General features: G+C 34.1%; 2 protein-coding genes and 1 long non-coding RNA gene across 5 annotated transcripts in view; 2 read left to right on the top strand and 1 right to left on the bottom strand.

Annotated features, from left to right (window-relative positions):
• Positions 1-8,755, bottom strand: part of LOC130647857 (AP-3 complex subunit beta-1-like) — a 45,823-nt gene extending 37,068 nt beyond the window's left edge. For both annotated transcript variants that reach the window (XM_057453851.1, XM_057453861.1), the window contains exons 1-2: positions 8,499-8,755; positions 7,046-7,121 (exon numbers count right to left, since the gene is read on the bottom strand). In XM_057453851.1, coding sequence (XP_057309834.1) covers positions 7,046-7,121; positions 8,499-8,647 — 225 coding nt within the window. In that variant the 5' untranslated portion in view covers positions 8,648-8,755. The remainder of the gene's footprint in view (positions 1-7,045; positions 7,122-8,498) is intronic.
• Positions 7,252-8,300, top strand: LOC130647892 (uncharacterized). Its single transcript, XR_008982899.1, has 2 exons — positions 7,252-7,346; positions 7,955-8,300. It is a non-coding gene; the product is annotated as an uncharacterized LOC130647892 (long non-coding RNA).
• A 161-nt stretch (positions 8,756-8,916) lies between the features above and the next one.
• Positions 8,917-19,653, top strand: part of LOC130647910 (uncharacterized) — a 37,202-nt gene continuing 26,465 nt past the window's right edge. For both annotated transcript variants that reach the window (XM_057453912.1, XM_057453921.1), the window contains exon 1: positions 8,917-9,079. In XM_057453912.1, the coding sequence (XP_057309895.1) occupies positions 9,033-9,079 (47 nt within the window). In that variant the 5' untranslated portion in view covers positions 8,917-9,032. The remainder of the gene's footprint in view (positions 9,080-19,653) is intronic.

The raw sequence follows: 19,653 nt of genomic DNA on the forward strand, positions 1-19,653 counted from the left end.
CCACTACTGATTAGTCGTAGTACCATGAAGTCTCTCAGTATCTATATAATAATACGCCAGTTCCGTGTGTCTGTAACAGGCAAAGTTGATATCGTCATTTTCCTTTGATGTTGCCGAAAAAAATCTTTGATGTTGCCGAAAAAAATATGTCTTCTTTGTCGTGAAAAGCCGCGAGTTTTGTGTGGTTTGTTAAATGAAGTTCTAGCACAAAGTAACGGAAATTGTGTTTGCAAAAAAGATGGCTGTCCTTTTTAAGCATTTGTCTTCTCTTGCCTTCAAAATAAATCTTTACAAAAGCATTTAAAAAGGGGCATGGTATATAAATGATGTATAGAAAGGTTTCTGTAAGGTTTGTTTATGTTTTTTAAAGTTTTGATGATATTATTGATGCGAGACATGTTTTTTAGCTAGCATCAACCACACCAACAACAACTAGCTAGGTAGCTAGGAATTTATAAATATGTAGCCATGTTCTTTATACCTAGCTAAGTCTCCAGTTTATATTTAAGTGACCAGCTATTAGCTGCTGTAGCTACCTTATGTTAGCTTAAGTTTTATGTTGCTTTTTACATGTAAGCTAATCTTAGTGGTCTTTGCTAAGAATGTGACTGTAACTTATTTTAATTGACATTTTAAGCTTAAATTAACAAGCCACAACAACTTTTAAAAAAGTATTACATAATATTTAAGAAGAGTTTAAGGACTGTTTTTAAGCAAATAATGTATTTTTCACAATTTGTGTATGCAAATAATGTATTTTTCACATTTTGTGTAACTAAACTTATATACATCGGTTACATGCAATATGACGAAACGATTTTTATTTAACGTGTAGTAATTCTGGTACCTTAAGTGTAGTGATTTTTGTTGTTCTAGATGTTCTGACTAAAATGTTTTTGTTTATGGCATTTTGTCTCAATTAAGAAAAGTTTCAACTTTTTTGAGGGAGTACAACACCGAAAAAACTTGTGTTTTTTTTATATTTTGTTTAAATTCTTACCAGGCAGGACTCTGTACAACATACCGAAATGACTGATCCCTCTCTATTTATAAATTTGATGCGTTCCAAATCACAGTTTTTTGAAATTTTGGGTAATATTTAATGAGTACAAGATGCAAATACTGATTTTTGTTGAATCAGAAGTATTTCCTACAACCATTCTTTTTTTACACTTTTGTGGAGAAAAAGTGTATGCAATATCATCAGAATAACTGATTTTGTTGCAAACTGTTTTTCTTTTTCAAATTTTGGATTGAAATATTGTTATAAAGGGCATATATCAATAGACATATATATACCAAAATAATTAAATTCTGCAAACTTTGATTTTGTCGTTCACCTCTCATCTTTTATATTTTGATTAAACTTTTGAGGAAAACCATAGGAATTATTTAGAATTTGTATTTTGTGTTGCAAATTTAGTGCAAAAATTTAACTGTTGTGAGGGAGGACCATATGCAATTATATATACTAAAAATAATAATTTGATATTCTACAAGTTGTATTTTTGTATGCACTTAAATGACTGCTTTTTCTGAGTTGAATTTGATGGGTTTCATATCAATTTTGTGGAAGATTTTATGGCTGAAGACAATATAGAACATGCCAATTGAACTGATTTTTGTTCATATTTTGATTTGCTCCTCATAAACCTTTGTGTTCTACATTTATTGTAAACTTTTGTGAGGAAGGACCATATATATATACAATGTTTTCAAAATAATGATTTTTGTTGATTTGAAATTTACTCCTTGCATATTGCTTTTTCGACATTTCAGGTTAAAATGTTTGGTAAAGTCAGTACGGATCATTAGACAAAAAATTGTTTTGTTAACCGGTTAATTTTTACATTTTGTGCATATTTTTGCTGGAGAGGATGGTATGCAACCGAATAAATGATTTTTCAAAGTTTAACTTTTTGTTTTTAGGTGTTTTGTGTTTGTTTAAGTTTGGCTTTTTGATATTGTTTAAAATGCGTAAAGAACTTATTTCATAGATCTGTGCTTACTGTTGTAAGCCTTTTTTTTCGACACTTTAGATTAAAATATTGAAGGTTTTCAACATAATCACATAATAAGATGTATACATATTTGAGATATGTGTTATTTCTGACATTATTATTATTGTTGTCGTAACTGTCTGAGTTGTGACTGTCAATGTTGTAACTTTCTACTAACTAGATTTTACACCTTGCACGCCGTTGTTTTTCATATTTTGTCTGAAGTTTTGTTGGGAGGATTTCATGCGATTTGACATTTGATATTTTGTGTTTGATTTTAAGAACTTTTTTGTTAAATTATGACTTATATACTTTCTTTTTATGCATTTTCAGATTATTTTTTTAGTAAAAGGCATATTCAATATACTGAAATATTTGCTGATGTCATCAAAATTCAAATGACAGAACTTTTCAATTGTTTTTCTGCCTAAGTGGATTTTTCCACGGGCCTAATCGACTAGTGAAGTAAGATTTTACCAGTGACCTAGCCCGTATTGGGAAGGAAAGAATTGACTTAATATGTACCACAACAGGACACTATTGTCTTCCACTAACACATTGTGATCTTGATGCTCAAAAAGGAACAAAAATCATTCTACATGGAGAAAATTTGAAAAATATTCATAAGACAGAGAAAATAAAGAAAGCTATGAAACTGCACCGCCAATTCGCTCATGCTGTCAAAATAAGCTACTTAAACTTGTAAAGGATAGTAATTTGTATGACAAGGGAAAATGTTGCCATGGTTGTGAAATATAAAAGGCCATACAGTAGACCAGTTGTGGGTATACCTCTGGCAAACACTTTTAATCAAGTAATATGTATGGATTTAAAAGTTTATGAACATAATAAACAACACATCTTACATATCATTGATGCTGCAACTCGTTACTCTGCTGGATGTCTTATTATATCGAAACATAAAGATGTCATTGTCAGTAGAGTGTTTAGATTTTGGATTGCATACTTCGGATCACCAAGTACTATCTTGACTGACAATGGTGGTGAATTTTCGAATGAGGTTTCAGAGACCATGTTCAAGACCATTGAAGATACGAAGTGTGAACCAGACGTAGCACTAGCATGGGCCCTCAGCGCAAGGAATTCTTTACAGAATCATGGTGGCTACAGCCCAAACCAATTGGTATTTGGCCATAATGTGAACACACCCACTATTCTGACAGATCATTTACCTGCATTGGAGCCAACTACATCAAGTGAAATAGTGAGAAAAAATCTATCTGCTCTGCACAGGGCAAGGGAGAATTTCATTAAAGCAGAATCCAGTGAGAGAATTAAAAGAGCGCTTATACATAATGTTAGAACATATTCTGATGAGACGTATTTGAATGGGGAAAAAGTCTACAAGCGAAAAAACACCAAAGGTTGGAAAGGTCCAGGTGTGGTTTTGGGACAAGATGGTCAAATGGTGCTTGTCAGACATGGTGGTAACTTTTACCGAGTGCATCCCTGTCAGTTGATGAAACATAGTCAAAATTATAAAGTTAGTGAATTCAAGTCAGATCATGTCAAGAGGAAGGAAGGCCATTTAAATGAGTTGTGTGATATGAACGATAGATGATGATGGTGATGATGATGGTGATGGTGATGGTGATGGTGATGGTGATGATGATGATGATGATGATGATGATGATGATGATGATGATGATGATGATGATGATGATGATGACACGGCTGATAAGAATGTTATAGATGTCTATGATGATTCTGAAGATGTAGAGCAATATCATCAAGAACAAGCTAGAAATGTAGACGAAAATGACCAAGAAGATTCTGGCACAAGTGAAAATGAAGTTGAGGAAAACAGAGATACTCATCAAAATAATGAAACTGAAGAAGACAAAGGTAGTGGTTGTACAATTGACATTTTCAGAAGACCATCTATAGAATCCAAAAAAGTTGAATGGAAACCAAAAGCAAAGATGGTATTGTGCAAAAGTTCTCTCAGCACAACCCAAAAGAAGTGGCAATTATAAAAATTTGGTAAGGTTACTGTTGTTGTGAAAGCTAGATTGGTGGCTAGGGGCTTTGAAGAAAATTCACATTCGTTGAGAACAGATTCTCCAACTTGTCGCAAACAAAGTCTTCGACTTGCTATGGCTATCATAGTTAGCAATGATTGGCAGATTAATTCACTTGATATCACTGCAGCTTTTCTTCAAGAAGATGCTATTGAAAGAAAACGGTTTCTACAACCACCAAAAGACACATTGTCATTGGGAACAGTGTGGAAACTAAAAAGATGTTTGTATGGGTTAAAGAGCATGGTACAAACGAGTGAGAAGTGAAATGTTGAAACTTGGTGGTGAAATGTGTACCTACGACCCTGCTGTGTTTTACTGGTATAGAGGCAAGCAAATCACTGGAATTCTTGTTTGCCATGTTGATGACTTTGTGTATCATGGTAGTCAAGCTTTCCACAACAAAGATGTTATTGCTAAACTTTTTGAAACGTTCAAAATCAGTATGCAATCGAGATCAACCTTCAAGTATCTAGGATTTGGTGTGGATCAATTTAAAGGCAAAATTAAGATTAATCAGGTGAGCTATACAGAGTCTTTGATAACTCTTAATATTGAAAATGATGTTAACAATGAACGAAAATTGACTAGCAAGGAAAAGACCATGCTGAGATCGTTGACTGGGCAAATTGCTTGGGTGGCCGGACAAACCCGCCCTGATGTGGCTTATGACAGTTCAAAATTTGAAAGAGACCAACAAGATTATTTGAAAAATTAAGAGCAAGCATGTTGCAATAGCCATTGCCAAAATTGCAAATATTAAAAATTATTTGCTACACAGATGCAACTCATGCCAGTTTCAAGTGTGGATCATCACAAGGTGCATTCATCATATTTGTGAAACACCTAAGTGAAGTTATACCAATCTGCTGGCAATCAAAGAAGCTACAAAGGGTAACCAAAAGCCCAATTGCTTCGGAAACACTTGCTCTGAGTGAAGAAGCTGATGGTAGTTTTTATTTGGCCAATGTCATACAGCAAATCTGCAAGTTGATGAAGGTTCCAAAGATCACTTGTATTATCACCAACAAGTAATTATTTGAAACCTTGAAAACGACAAATGTCACAAAGGATTTGAGACTGCCAGTTGATATAGCCAGACTGAGGCAGATGGTGGAACAAGATTAGATTACTGTCAAGTGGGTTGAAGGAAAACACCAATTAGCCGACTGCTTGACAAAACATGGAGTGTCTCAAAACAAGTTACTTGAGGTTTTGGAGTATTTTCTATTGCCCGAACCCGCAATAAATTTTAATCACCTTAGAAAAAACTGAGAAGTAAGTGAATCTTTACAAGTCCCATTAGGCTAACGTCACAAATGTATGAAAATATGTACGAACAAAATTAGGTTTTATTTAATAATGGCATCAATGGTTGATACAATTATTGTTTCAGGGAGGAGGAAAACATATATGTAAGTTTTTTTTTCATTCAGGATTGTCTTTATCATTTTAATACGAATTGAAACTATTTTTTATCGCAAGGAAATAGTTTCATTTTTTTACATTGTTCCTAATAAGATCAGGAAATGAATTAAATGTTTCATATTTTTTATGAAACTATTTTATAACAAACTAGCCAATTTAAACCAATTAAACTTGGTAAATGTGCGATAGTTATCACCTTCGCATGAGGTTTCAGTAGCGTCAGAACTTTTGTTGTTATTGTTAACCTCTTGTTAAATACATGAGCCATTATTGCATGTTGAAAACAATAGAGTTCATGTCTTGTTTGCGAAATTTAATTAGCTCATGTGAACTGCGTGTGTCCCATTGTTGTATTTAATTGCTATATTCATCAAGAGATCAATGAAAGAAAATAAAATTTAACAAAGATTTAAGTTTCGTTAAATTGCATTTTTAAAATTTAAGAAAAATAAACAAGAAAAATAAAAACACTAAAAAATAGATAGATAGAAAAAACGGTTGTCGTAACATCCTCCTCCGTTGTTATTTTTATTATCATTTTGTTGTTGTTGTTCCGACCATACATTCTCATTTTTCCATGAATTTTCATTAAATTGGACATCCACTAATTTAACATTCGCTAATTTTAAGATTCGCTAATACAAGCAAAACATACATAGAAAAATATGCTTGTCGTAACACCCACCTCTGTTGTTTTTTTATTTTTTTGTTGTTCCGACCATTTATACATTCTCAATAAAATTATTTTTATTTTGCCAACCGACAAACCGTAAACTACTATCTACTTCGCCCGTAGAACAAGTAATTAAGTTGGAGTGATCTTATTTCTAAAATCCAATTTCTAATAAAAATACAAGATGCAAAAGAATCTTTAAATGTAAAAAACAAAGACACAAGATTAGCTATACGCAACTATTGTTTAATATTTTTAATGTTATTCACAATCCATCATGACAACCACGATTAATAGTGAACAGCGACTATCGCAAAGCTCTTCGTTAACATTTTTTCTATCCACTGGTCACGATAGGATCGCGGATCATTCGTGTCGCGTATGATACGCACTCGCGATGTTAGGTGTCCTGATTCCAGTACTGTAGAACCTATTTTGTTATAACAAGAGAGTAATCGAAACTGCAATTTTAATCATTGTGAAAAAGTTTGTGAAATTTTTTTTTTACGACCAAACGCTTTTTATGCGCAACGTAAAACTAATTTAGTTTTATAATGAAACCATTTGAAAAAAATCAGAAAATAATGAAACAATTTCCATGTGATTTAAAACCATTTCATTAAAAAAATGTTCTTTTAAAAACGTTTAAAATTTGTATAGCAAGTCCTGTTAATTAAAAAATGAAACAATGTGAAACGATTTTTTTAAACAATCTTAGAGATGATCCCGTAGCTCTCCTTTAATAAATTTTACGTTTTCCTAGATATTATTTTATGAAATAAACAGCACTATCTGATAGGAAAATTAATTAAAAAAGAGCAGCCTTCAGTCTTTAGTACATATTTACTTTCATTGCATAAATCATATCAAAAAAATATAGTTCAAAACAGTATAAAACTTACACCAACTATGCGTTTCATAGCATCAAGTTTTTGAGAGTCTTTTGAACTGTCTAACATTGTCTTCAAATCATCATGTCTAGATATAAAGCAAATAAAGTAATAAAGTATAAAAGCAAGATTGAACACCGAACATATAGCCAGCTATAGCTGTCTATTTTTTAATTAATTTTTTATACCTATTTTATAATTTACCAATTCTTTTGTAATTCTCAAAATATTCACATTTAAAGAATTTCAGATTTAATTATGTTGCATAAATTATGATGTCATATTTAAGTAATAGCAAATTTTGACATTTTCTGTCATGATTAATTTTAGACCCATTAAAGGATGCGTATTGAAACTTTATGAATGCATAGGTATTATAAAGATGAATTGATTAACATAAAATAATGTTTCACTGTCATAAATATAGTTTTGGACATGACTATATCTCTTTTGTTAGTTCTAAGAGTGTAAAATAATGCAAAATAAAAAGAAATTAAGCAATACCAAAGTTCCTCTTAAAGTAGAGCAACATTCATCCCTTGCATCCCTTTCTACTGTGATTGTTACTCTCAGTAGAGTTCTATTGGCTACAAAGAAAAAATCTATTTCTTTTATGATCTCTTTCCGAGAACATTAACATTAAAAATCAATATATATATTTTATTCAAAAAGCAATGTTACAAAATTGCAAATGTTTTTCGAAAAGCTAAAAACAGTGTTTTTCTTTCACATTGTTCCGCATATTTTTCGTCTGCGTAAATCATAACTTTCATTACTTAAATCGCCACTATAAATGCAGCGTTGACATGTGACAAGAAAAGATGGAAAAAACCCGTAAATTTTACAAATATTCAGATGTGTAGTCCATTTAATATGTACCCTAAACAGCCCCTGATACAAAAATCTGCCTGGGGTAGATAGATAGATAGATGTGCATATTTTACATGGCTAGCCTCACAAATATCGAGGGATATACCCTGTCTATTATTTCCAGGAGGGGCCATGGCTTAGATGGAGAGTCCTAGAGTATTTAATGCTCATTTTAAGCGACGCAGACCCAATTAGGGCCCGCGCTCTACTAGACAACTCCCGGCAACATCCAACGGCCCACACAGTGTGCCATCTTCCCAATTTCCCTCACATGGCTTGGGTTAACCCGGGGCTATGGTAACATTCACTCGCCCATGTTGAATCGCCGTCAAGAGGAATCGAACCCCGGTCTCCCGCACAGAGTACGAGAGCTATAACCACTAATCTACGGCGCCACGGTAACAGGTCTTTAAATTCAAAATGTGCACTACAAACCCTGGACAGTATAATAGATTTGGTGTCTGTCCACCCTGATCCTCTAATTAATGGTAGCTAGCTATATATTTGTTTAATTAGTCTGTATCTAGCTATCTATTGCCATTAGTGCAGTTACACATTTATTATGTGAAACGTTTGTAAATATATAGCTACGTACTTTTTACCAAACTGATTAGCTAGAAAGGAGACAACAGCTGACGAAGCTGATTGAGTAGTACCCGAGTCTTCATAGATTGAATGACCCATTGCTTGTTGGGGTGCTCCAGAATCAGGGTCGTTATAAGAAACTGATGACAGAGAAGCCATTTTTAAAAAAATACAACCAGAGTAGCAACGTGGTAAGTAGTTAAAATCACTCTCAGGTTCTTCGTTTAGTTCCCCGGTTCGTTCACGGGACCCAAAACAACCGTACGGCAGGAGAAATGTAAACACGGTAGGCAATTAGCAAATAAAAAAATCTGATTAAAATTCTTAGTCGTGCCTAGACTAAGAGTGTTGTTGACCAATTGCAATAACAGAAAAGAAAATCCCAATTTACTCCGTTCTTGTTTCCAGTGGTTGACATTATCGATCTGGATATAAACTAAAAGGTCCCGTGGATTTAAAATTCCAAAACATAAATGGCGGAGTAAAAACACGTTTTACGGTGTACCTACGGATAAAGTGTCATGCATGATTTCGAAATAACGACATGCAAAATATAAACGCCATTAGTAAGGATGGCGAAGGAATAAAGTGGTAAGTATAACTTAGAGCTATTTAAGCAGCAGCCGATTGATTAAGGTTTCGTGATCAAGCAATACTCCTTTTCACAGTTGAGAAAAAATAACATACCCCTGTATTTTATCCAGCTCAAGTTATATTTACAACTAGTTGCACCGTACTAATCATCTTAAAACGTGTTTGTTATTGTTTACTTTAGTTTCTGTGCAGTAGCCCCCATGCACATTTTTCTCATAGCCGTGGGGACATTGTCTTTTGAAACCACTACTTCATGTATTATTACATATCATAATAACTGTGAAAACATGTATGACCAAAATATTCAATCTGAAAGAAATTATTGAGCCAAATGTTCTTGTGTCGTCATTAGGCTGTTCACATGATTTTTGCTGCCCATCACCCTTTTCTTCTGTAGTCGCAAACTTTTTTCTTGGGGGCGATATTTCTTTGTCTGTTGTTCTTATTATTTATCTTGCTTGTCTTGTAAGTCATTAACTTGCGGGTAATAAACAAAAGATTCTCGAAGAAAAGATAACTTACTATAACTCTGTGTAACTATTGTTAACTAGTGTAAAATAATTATTCCCAATAGCATAATTGTAATGTTATTAACTCTACCAATGTGACACCAAGAGCCATAGTTAAGATATTTGAAAAACTTCTATATAAACGGGTGTATGGATTTCTTCAAGCTAACAATGTCCTAAGCAACAACTTAGTTTCAGAAAAAAATTACTCAACCTCTCAAACACTAATGAATATCTCTCTAGAAAATATGGATGCTCTTGATAGGCTTCTTATCAATGGTAAAATGCTTATGCCAAGTGATTCTATTAAATATCTTGATGTTCTATCAGATTCTGATTTAAGCTGGAAGTCTCAGATCAATAATACTGTTCCCAAGCTCAAGAGGGCTAATGGAGCTTTAGCTAAACTTTGTCATTTTGTGCCTCAAAATGTCCTTATCCTAGTCTACTATGCTCTTTCATGATAAAATGTCTGCTACTATCCAGAATACTTTTGCGGTTGACTTCAACCATGCCCAGAGCACTCATGCAGGAAAGGCTGGGTTGATCAATCTTCCTACTGTCAATACCGTTTGTTTTGGTAAAAATTCTATTAGATTTAACACCATTAAATCCTGGAATAAGATACAGTCCTTTTCAGGAGAGGCGTGCGATCACACTCACACGCCTTGGCACACGCCTAAATCGTTTCAGGTGATTAATCGCACACTTGAAAAATAAATATTGAGTTTTCAAAATCAACCTTTAAAATCCATTTTGTAGCGTGCGATAGCAGCCCTTGAAATAATTTTAGGAGACTTATTGGACAAAATGTCCTTTAGATTTCCGTCATGGTCGGACACTTTAAGATCTCAGAAATTATTTAATAGTCCTGGTCCTTTTAATCCACGACCAGCCTATTCATAGCCAACTTGACCATCCTAGCTAATTCAGCAATTCCTGACTTATATACTTAAAAGAACTACATAGACATAAATCTATTTTGCCTGGCCCCTTCGTTGTTGGTAACCAGGTCTTACACAAGAAATCCAGTTATGCGGTTCTTAACTAATGCTGAGGTAAACGCCGACGGAGCACGGATGAAGCAAGTCTGCAAAACTGCACACACAGGCAGAATAGACATTTTATCATGGATTTAATTGTAGATAATTTCTTCAGGTCCAAATTTAATGGATTTTTTCTTTATGGCTGTAAAAACGAAACCCACGTGCGGTGTAAATTTCTTTGAAGCTTTAAGCCACATAGATGAAGATTTTTTTAAACTTAAAACAAAGCATATTTTTGCCTATTTTCTTGTGATGACCTGAAAAGTGAACAATAAATATAAAAATGACAGTATAGTCATGCATGCTATTTCGGACATGTAGAAAAGGAAGTTAAGATTGAGAGAGTCACTATACCAGTAGACGCTCAATCATCCTGTTTGGAGTTCACGATTTAAAACGTCCCCCAACTTTCCTACCGCAAAATGAATGCGCAACAAAAAATAACCTCGTAGACCGTGTCATATGTGTAACATTCTTTGCACGTGTGCTTTACATCGCACACGTTACTTGATTTACACGTGCGAATCATCGCACACCTACTCAAATATTCCTGAAAAAGACTGAAGATATCATCTGAAGACATCAATGTCTAAAATATTTTTTTCCATAGATTACTTTGTTCTTAAAAGTGATGTAAAGAAGTATTTTATTGCCTCTTAATAATTTGTAACAAATTTTCCCTTTGTTCTCACACGGTTCATTTATCTGGTGGTTATATATGTTCGTGCCGTTTTGTGTGCCTTATCCTCGTCTTCGCTTCTGCTATTAGGTAAGGTCTCCCTTCAAAAATAGTTTGTTTGTTTTTCTCTTCATATTACCAATTTATTTAATTATTTGAACTGACAGCTATTTTTGATTAATAAAATTATCTTATTTTATCTTTACTTATCTTAAATAGTTTCAATAAAAGTTTTGCGTGTAACTAAATAGACTAGTGAGAAGGCATTGTTGGTTGCGCGGGGTAAATAAAGCTTTTAAGCGATAGAAATAATGATATTTTAACAAAGATTGAAACTTTAATTTTAAAAAATTTCGTTTGATTGCATTTTAAAAGTTAAATAACGAAGAGCAGTGATAGGAATGCTTTCTTAGATTGAATTTTAAAAAATTAAGAACAAAGAACAGCGATAGAATATTTTCATTAGATCGCATTTAAAAAGTTTAGGAACAAAAAGTGGTGATAGAAATGCTTTTTTAGATTCCGTTTTAAATATATAAAAACGAAGAATGGCGATTGATTGTTTTCAGTATTCAAAATGTTATTAACTCTAACCAATGTGAAACGTTTTATATATCTATTTTTAAAAAGAAAAAACAAGACAATATTTTTAACAATAAAATGTAGTGTGATACTATAAAACACAATTAGCACATCAGTTCTGGAGACCGTAGATCAAATCCTGCTCACTGCTTGGCAGTGTGTTATCATCATCATCATCGTCATCATTCTCGGCTTAACGTCCATTTTCCATGCTAGCATGGGTTGGAAATATACCCCATATTAATGACCCTCTTCCAATCTGATCTAGACTGTGTTAGGTCTAAACTCACCTTCCTCTGTATCAAGTCTGTCCTTATAACCTCCTGTGAAGTCTTTCTCGGTCTGCCTCTGGGCTTTGCCCCTGGAACTATCAAATCTCTACACTTTCTTACCCAATTATCCCCCTCCATTCTTTCCAAGTGCCCCAGCCAATTCAATCGTCTTATCTGGATAACATCTTTAATTCTACGGATACTTAGCCTGCTTCTTAGCTCATCTGAACTCTTTCTGTCTCTCAGACTGGCATTACACATCCACCTAACCATTCTCATATTATTTCTTTCTAAACGGTCAGGATCTTCCTGCTTCACTGCCCATGTCTCACTACCGTACAACATAAAACTTTTTACACAGGCCTCATACAACCAACCTGTTAACTGAATTGACAAGACTCTGCTAGTCAACAAAGGAAGTAACTCTCTGAACTTTTTCCCAGCAGAACCTATCCTGCAAATAACACTTCTTCCAACAGTGATGAACAAAGTAGCTTTTCTTCAATATGACTTACACGCATTATACTCGCCCGTCAGAATCAGAGGTCTGATTGGGGTAAAGCATTTTCTGTTGAGAATGAAATACGGATGTGCTATGATAAATATTCACCTATGTATACACACCATCCGGATAAACTATCTGAGTTCATCAATAACATATTGCCGCACGTTGTGTAGTGGTTTCGTCTGCGGCTCCCAGTTCTGGGGACCGCAGATCGAATCCCGCTCACTCCTTGGCAGTGTGTTAGTGATGAACAAAGTAGTTCTTCTTCAATATATCCCCTTACCAGTCATAAAATTTTAATCTTTTTTTAGCTGCTTTTTGGCTTTGTCCTGTCAAAGTCACTCTAATAAACTGCTTATGACTTTACGAGATATATAAACTGTTAATAAAATATTAAGCCAAAACCAATTCCATATCTTGAGCTTGTTGTATAGTCTTTCAAATTCAATAATTATAATCATTTGTCATTATTAATGTATGTCTGCAAAATTTCTCAAACTTTTCATATGATTCATAAGCTGAATGGTGTGAGTTAGATACAAGAAGTTTAACTTCTTTACAAGTTCCTTTGCACCATTATTAAAACTTAAAACTGCAAGTTCCATCTCGAAAATTGCTTTCGTGCTTGACCAGTCAAAGTAAAAAAAAAGCAGTTGCTTGCTTCTTCTTCACCAGCGAAGTAAAAAATTGCCATATCTGTACTTCTTTCTTCATATCATATTAGTGTTATCACCAAGTGTTGGTAAGGCTTTATTCTCTATATCATGATTCTGTAAAAAATAAAAATTATTCTGACGAAACCTAAAGGATGGTATTGGATACATTTTCGATCAGATTCGACATATTCTGAACGTGGATTTCAAGCACTTTACAGTTTATACGGGTAATTACGTGTCAAGTAACAACTTTTTTGAATCTTAAGTAAGTGACACATTTTATTTATTTGTGATGACGCGTGCCCTAGTAAATTCCTTTCTTGATCACTTTTAAATCTTCTGTTTGCTTTCTTTATCTAGAAAATGATTATCTAAAAAGAAGAAAATAATGCATCATTCAAAAGGGTGATATGAACTTCATTTACTCCATCAATGTCCAAGTTGTCCTTTTTTGCCAAACCATCATTTATATAGGGAAATTTATTAGCAAATATTCACAAATATAGCATTTAATATAATTACCATGTTTACAAGTCTGAATAATTTTCACTACAAGTCCTTTTGTAATTGTATAATTCTTTCATTGCATTATAGGCTCTTGTATTTTCGTCCTTCAAAAAAAAAGCATCCAATTGAGTAATTATTTCATCAAGACCATCATTCTCAGTTAGTTATTATTATTATTATTATTAACAATTTCTTTTACATTGACGTGTAAATAAAAAAAAAAAATTCTAGCTTCTCGGGAAAAGTCGCTAATTAAAGAAGAAGGCAATTAATTTAGTTAATTTGACTTCTTTGCTTTGCATACCATTATCCTGAAATAAAGGATGGTTAGACTATAGCTTTTATTTTTGAGATTCTATATATTGCAAGGAAGTGGTATGCCAGAAAATTCGGGAAAAAAAACAAAAACAAACCGCAAAATGCTATAAATACTAAATAAAAGTCTGCCTGTCAAATAAAACCTAATCCATTAAAATACGGTTTGCACAACCTACAAGGGCAACTTTCTGGATTCCATTTCTTAATTTTTGACTTAAACTCTTGTAACGTTTCAGATGTTTTTATATTTGATGGTATCATCTGCCACAATTTTGGCGCAAAATTTGAGATAGTTTCAGTGCCATAAGTAGACGTTTTTGCTGTGTGATAGCAAAGTTCTCTTTCATTTCTCAAATTATAAGTGCTACTACGGAACAGAAAAATATCACTTATTATATCAGGTGAGAGTTTGTTTTTAGCTTTATATATTTCTATAGCTAGTGTTTCAAGATTTTTTTCGTGTATCGTTTTTGATTTATCTCTATGTAACAGTTCCTTAAATGTTGATGTATGGTCACAATAGATTATTCGAAGTGCTCTTACATGCAGATTATTAATTCTGTTATCCAGCTAGTCCTTGTTTATTCATATCCAAGTCAGTATAAATCTGCTACGCCTCAATATCATTTTTCCACGTTATATAATAATCTTTTTAACTAAACACCGGAAACAATAGAAACAATAAAACAAAAGTTACTCCTATGTCTGTAGTGCAACATCCACAATGCCACCAGCATCAACAGCATTCTTGCACAACAATCAGAATTGTCACCCTCTGTACCATGTTAAAAGCTTATATGGATGTCTTACCTTGTACGTTTAATGATAATTTTTAGTTACTAAAATAACAATAATAATATCACAATATTAGCAAAAAACACTTACTTATAAAATTATCAAAATGGGACTCCACAAAAGCAATTACCCTAAAGCTTCTATTGTGTGAAGCCAACAATAGCATCCTTAGGGCGCAGTTTTGATGCATTGCGATGTGTTGAATGTGAGTAAACATCTATTTTATTTTTTCTTAATTTATACATAAAGAAAGACTAATGCACTTTTTAATGAACTTAAGAAAATGTTCCTCTTTTTGTAAAAATTGGTCTTGTAAGCCATTTTCTGTGAAATCAGACAGAAAGCAATGTCTTCAAATTTTGTTCATTTGCATGCACATAATTTATTATTGTTTTTAAGATTATTGTATACTTTGTGGTAAAAATCAAATTGACCATCACTGAAAATATTTCCAGTAGCTTTGACATTAATTTTAAAAGTACTAACTTATTAATCTATATTTTGACCAAATTGGGTAAATTTTTTTAAGGGAAAATATATGGCGAAGCTTTGTTACATCACTAACAACATAGCTTTTGCAAAGATCTTAAAAGTAATTGGGTCGTTTTCATATGTTACTTTTTGGTGTTTTAATAATAGCTAAATAAGATTGTTTTACCACTACCTAGCTCTGCTAAGAGGGAGCTTACTGATATATTTGTCATTAGCTTTGAGGTTATTTAGTACTGCTATAGTAAAGTACTATTGAGTCAAATTATTGGCATTTGTTTATGATAATTCCGAATATTAGTAAAACCACTAATCTTTTGTCTTCTATAAGACTTTCTAATATTTTCTCAATATTTTTTTATTCTGATAGTCTGTGATCTTTCTGATGAAATCCAGCAGCTTTTCCTGCTTTCTAATATTCTTCTTTGCTTGTATTATTTCATCCAATACTCATAATGTGATCTTCCTGATGTAAACCAACACTTTCTCAGCTATATTTACAGATCAGTGATATTGTCTTACTCTTTGTTTGTTCTATATAACAATTAAAACATGTGATCAACTTTTATAAGCAGCAACTCGTACACCAGTTGCTAATGTAAAAGGAAGATTATTGCAACTAGCAATTTGCTATTTTTTTTAAATCCATGTTATCACTTCTTTTTTTCCAATCATTTCTTTTAAAAAAGCCAAATCTGCTCTTAAGTGATTGTCCTCCAAAACTTTTTGTGTGGAATATACAGCATCGTAAAGTGTTTTAATATTGGTTAAATATTGAATTGATGGTGCAATATGGAAAATTTCCTTAAATAAACATCGAACCCAATATCCTTTGCTAGCATCGATCAATTGCATGGTCTCTGCAGAAAGCGTATTATTAACTACTCTTTTTAACTTTCTTGGCTGCCAGGAAATCAGGGATAGTGATTGATTTAGTTGATTCGCTAAGAAAAATAAGACCCTTTAGATTTGCAAATGATACATCATGAAATACCAGAAGTTTAGCTTCTATGTTTCCAATTGCCCTGAATTTCAATTCCACAGGTTCACACTTTGTTGACTCTTTCATCGTTCATGTTACCCATTAGTTCACAGCAATCAAAAATAATGTCTGCAGGGTTTGAAATCCAACCCTATTTCTGGTGAGTCTTTTCAGACTTGTGTAAAAATAAGTAAGGCAAGTCTAATTTTTTTTTACTGTGGAAAGTTTATCATTTCTGGAACATAATGGTTTAGTAGGCGACGTTTCGGGAGATCCTTCTCCCATCATCAGGCAAAGTAAAATGATGTTGAGTATTTTTTATAATTGCAGAGGATCGAAATTCATAAAAATTAACAAATCAGAAACGAGCTGATAATTACAGTTAATTACTTTAATTAACATTTTCGGACCTATATGTAGGTAACTACTTCTTCTGTAGGGCTGGTAATCAAATCTCAGGAAGTTGATACGAGATGCCGTTTATGTGTTTGTTACATGCTACACTATTGATGGTTTCTTTAATCTTCCTGGCCGTTGTTCTGGATTCTCTGTCAATGATTATCTTCTCATCCCAATTAAACTGATGACTTCTGCTCCAGCTGTGGTCCGCAATTTTGTTTTTTTTCACATCTCCGTTTCTCACTGCACGCATTTGTTCTTGTACTCGTTGCTTAAACTTTCTTTTTGTTTCGCCTATGTACACTGCATCACAATCTTTACACGGGATTTTGTAAACAACATTGCATTGTTCTTTCAGGTTTATTTTGTCTTTTGGTTTAGACAAAGTGCTTCTTTGGGTGTCTTTAGAGTTAAGAATGCATTTGATCTTGTGTTGCCTTAAAACTCGACAAAAGATCTCGCTAGTACCTGGTACGAAGGATAGGAAAGCCGATGCGATAAGTTCCTCTGATGTTTCCTTGTTGTCTCCGTTGCATGGAAAGCAGCACTCATATACACGAATATCAAGCTGGAGCTGCTTACAGATCCTGATATGTTGTTAATGTTTGAAAAGGGTATTCGAGGTGGTATCACGCAGAGTGTTCACAGATATGCGAGAGCGAATAACAGGTACATGGGGGAGCAATATAATCCAGATGTTGAGTCGTCATACTTACACAACCTCGATGCCAATAATCTCTATGGATGGGCAATGCAACAACCACTCACAACCCATGGTTTTAAATGGGTGTGGAATATTGAGATAATAGATGAAAAGAAGATCGAGAAGTTGGTATCTGATAACAAACATGGATATCTATTGGAGATTGATATTGGTTACCCGACTGAGCTCCATGACAAACATAATGAGCTGCCTTTCCTGCCGGACCATAGGATGATTCACAGGGTCAAGAAATTGATACCAAATCTTGAGCATAAGCGTAAATATGTAGTTCATATTGCAGCTCTTTATCAAGCTATTAAGCATGGCCTCCTATTGAAAAAAGTCCACCGCGCTATCCAATTTAAACAAAGCGCATGGCTGCGAGGTTGTATCGATCACAACATGAATCTGAGAACTGCCGCTAAAAATGATTTTGAGAAGGACTTTTACAAGTTGATGAACCTCTCAGTCTTTGGAAAGACGATGAAGAATATCAGGAACCATCGCAACATCAAGTTAGTCACGAATGAAGCCGCTTATGCAAAATTTACTATGCAACCAAATTTTAAAAGCGGTACTTGTTTCAGTGAGAACCTTATATGTATTGAAATGGGCAGGACGGGAATCAAAATGAACAAGCCTGTATATATTGGCCAGGCAATACTTGATTTATCAAAAACCGTAATGTACTAGTTTCATTATGACTACATGCAGTCAAAGTACGGTAGTAAAATAAAGCTGTGTTATATGGATACGGATTCGTTCGTATACCACATACGAACAGAGGATTTCTATCGGGATATTGCCAATGATGTTGAATCACGCTTCGATACGAGTGCCTATACGAAGGATGACAACAGACCTCTCCCAATCGGCAAAAACAAGAAAGTCGTGGGCCTTATGAAGGATGAACTTGGGGCAAAATTATGACTTCATTCATCACATTGAGACCAAAAGCTTATGCATACAAGAGTCCCACGAAAGAGGGCGGAGATCGTAAGGCCAAGGGTGTGAAGAGGGCCGTGACTAAAAAATGCTTGCCTGAGGTCATTATTGGTTGAAGAAATAAAAATGGAGGATGTATTGTTACTGATCGCGATTCTACTCCCATATATGTTGATACTTGCTTTCCTTTATCGATACAAACACATAATAAATAGTATGTCTTCATAAGCAGAAATATTCGACAATGTTGCCAATGCTACGGAAGCACCTGATCAACCTATAGATAAACGTCAAACATTGAAAGATGTACGAAAGACTAAGCCACACCTCTTAAGAAAAAAATGTACTGAGACATTCCTGGACAAAGCATCACCTGAGGTTATTGAGAAAATACATGCCGAAGTAGTCGAAAAGGAACTCCATGAGAAAGGAGAGAAGACTGCAAAGGCATTATCAACTCATGACGAAGGGCAGCAGCCTGCATCAGCGGTTCAGTAAAAACATTCAAAGCCTGACCTTGATGTTTTTAAGATGCGATGATCCTTATAATAAAGCATGAGTTCTAATGTTACCCCTCAGCAAAAGGAGATTATAGACATGGTGTAAGAAAGTGTTGTGGACCTCGGGTTCACGTTTTTATACTTTTATACTATATTTTACAGCTGGTCGAGGTAGTCGAGAAATGGCAGTGAGTAAGGGGTGGTTGCCCGCGAGTATAGTCCCAAAACCTTAGTAAGCAACCACAAGTTTCATGTATACCACGTGGTATACATGAAGAATAAATTACTCTAGACATCGTTAAAGATCCATGTGCTACAATATTCACAGGACCCACTTCTTGTGGAAAGACACAGCGCATGCTTGACCTTCTCGAGAATGAGTACAGGGCCCACGTTCATAATATCGTTATACTCTGCCCTACTCTCTGATGAAATAGGACTTACTTGGATAGATCCTCGCTGTGGCTCGATCCTTACGTGTTCCTAATTAACCCGAAGGGCCAGTTATTTGAATGGATTGAGAAACTATCGTCACTACTGGCAGGCGAAGAAAGGTTATTTATGACGATATGATAGCCGATGAAAATCTCGATAAGCGACGACAGCCCTTGCTCGAATTAGCTATTAGCACAGGAAGCATTCGTTACGGCTCCTTACTCAGAGTTATACCGCTTTACCCAAAAA

The sequence above is a fragment of the Hydractinia symbiolongicarpus genome, chromosome 1, assembly GCF_029227915.1.
Source record: "Hydractinia symbiolongicarpus strain clone_291-10 chromosome 1, HSymV2.1, whole genome shotgun sequence".
In the NCBI taxonomy this organism is placed as follows: domain Eukaryota; kingdom Metazoa; phylum Cnidaria; class Hydrozoa; order Anthoathecata; family Hydractiniidae; genus Hydractinia; species Hydractinia symbiolongicarpus.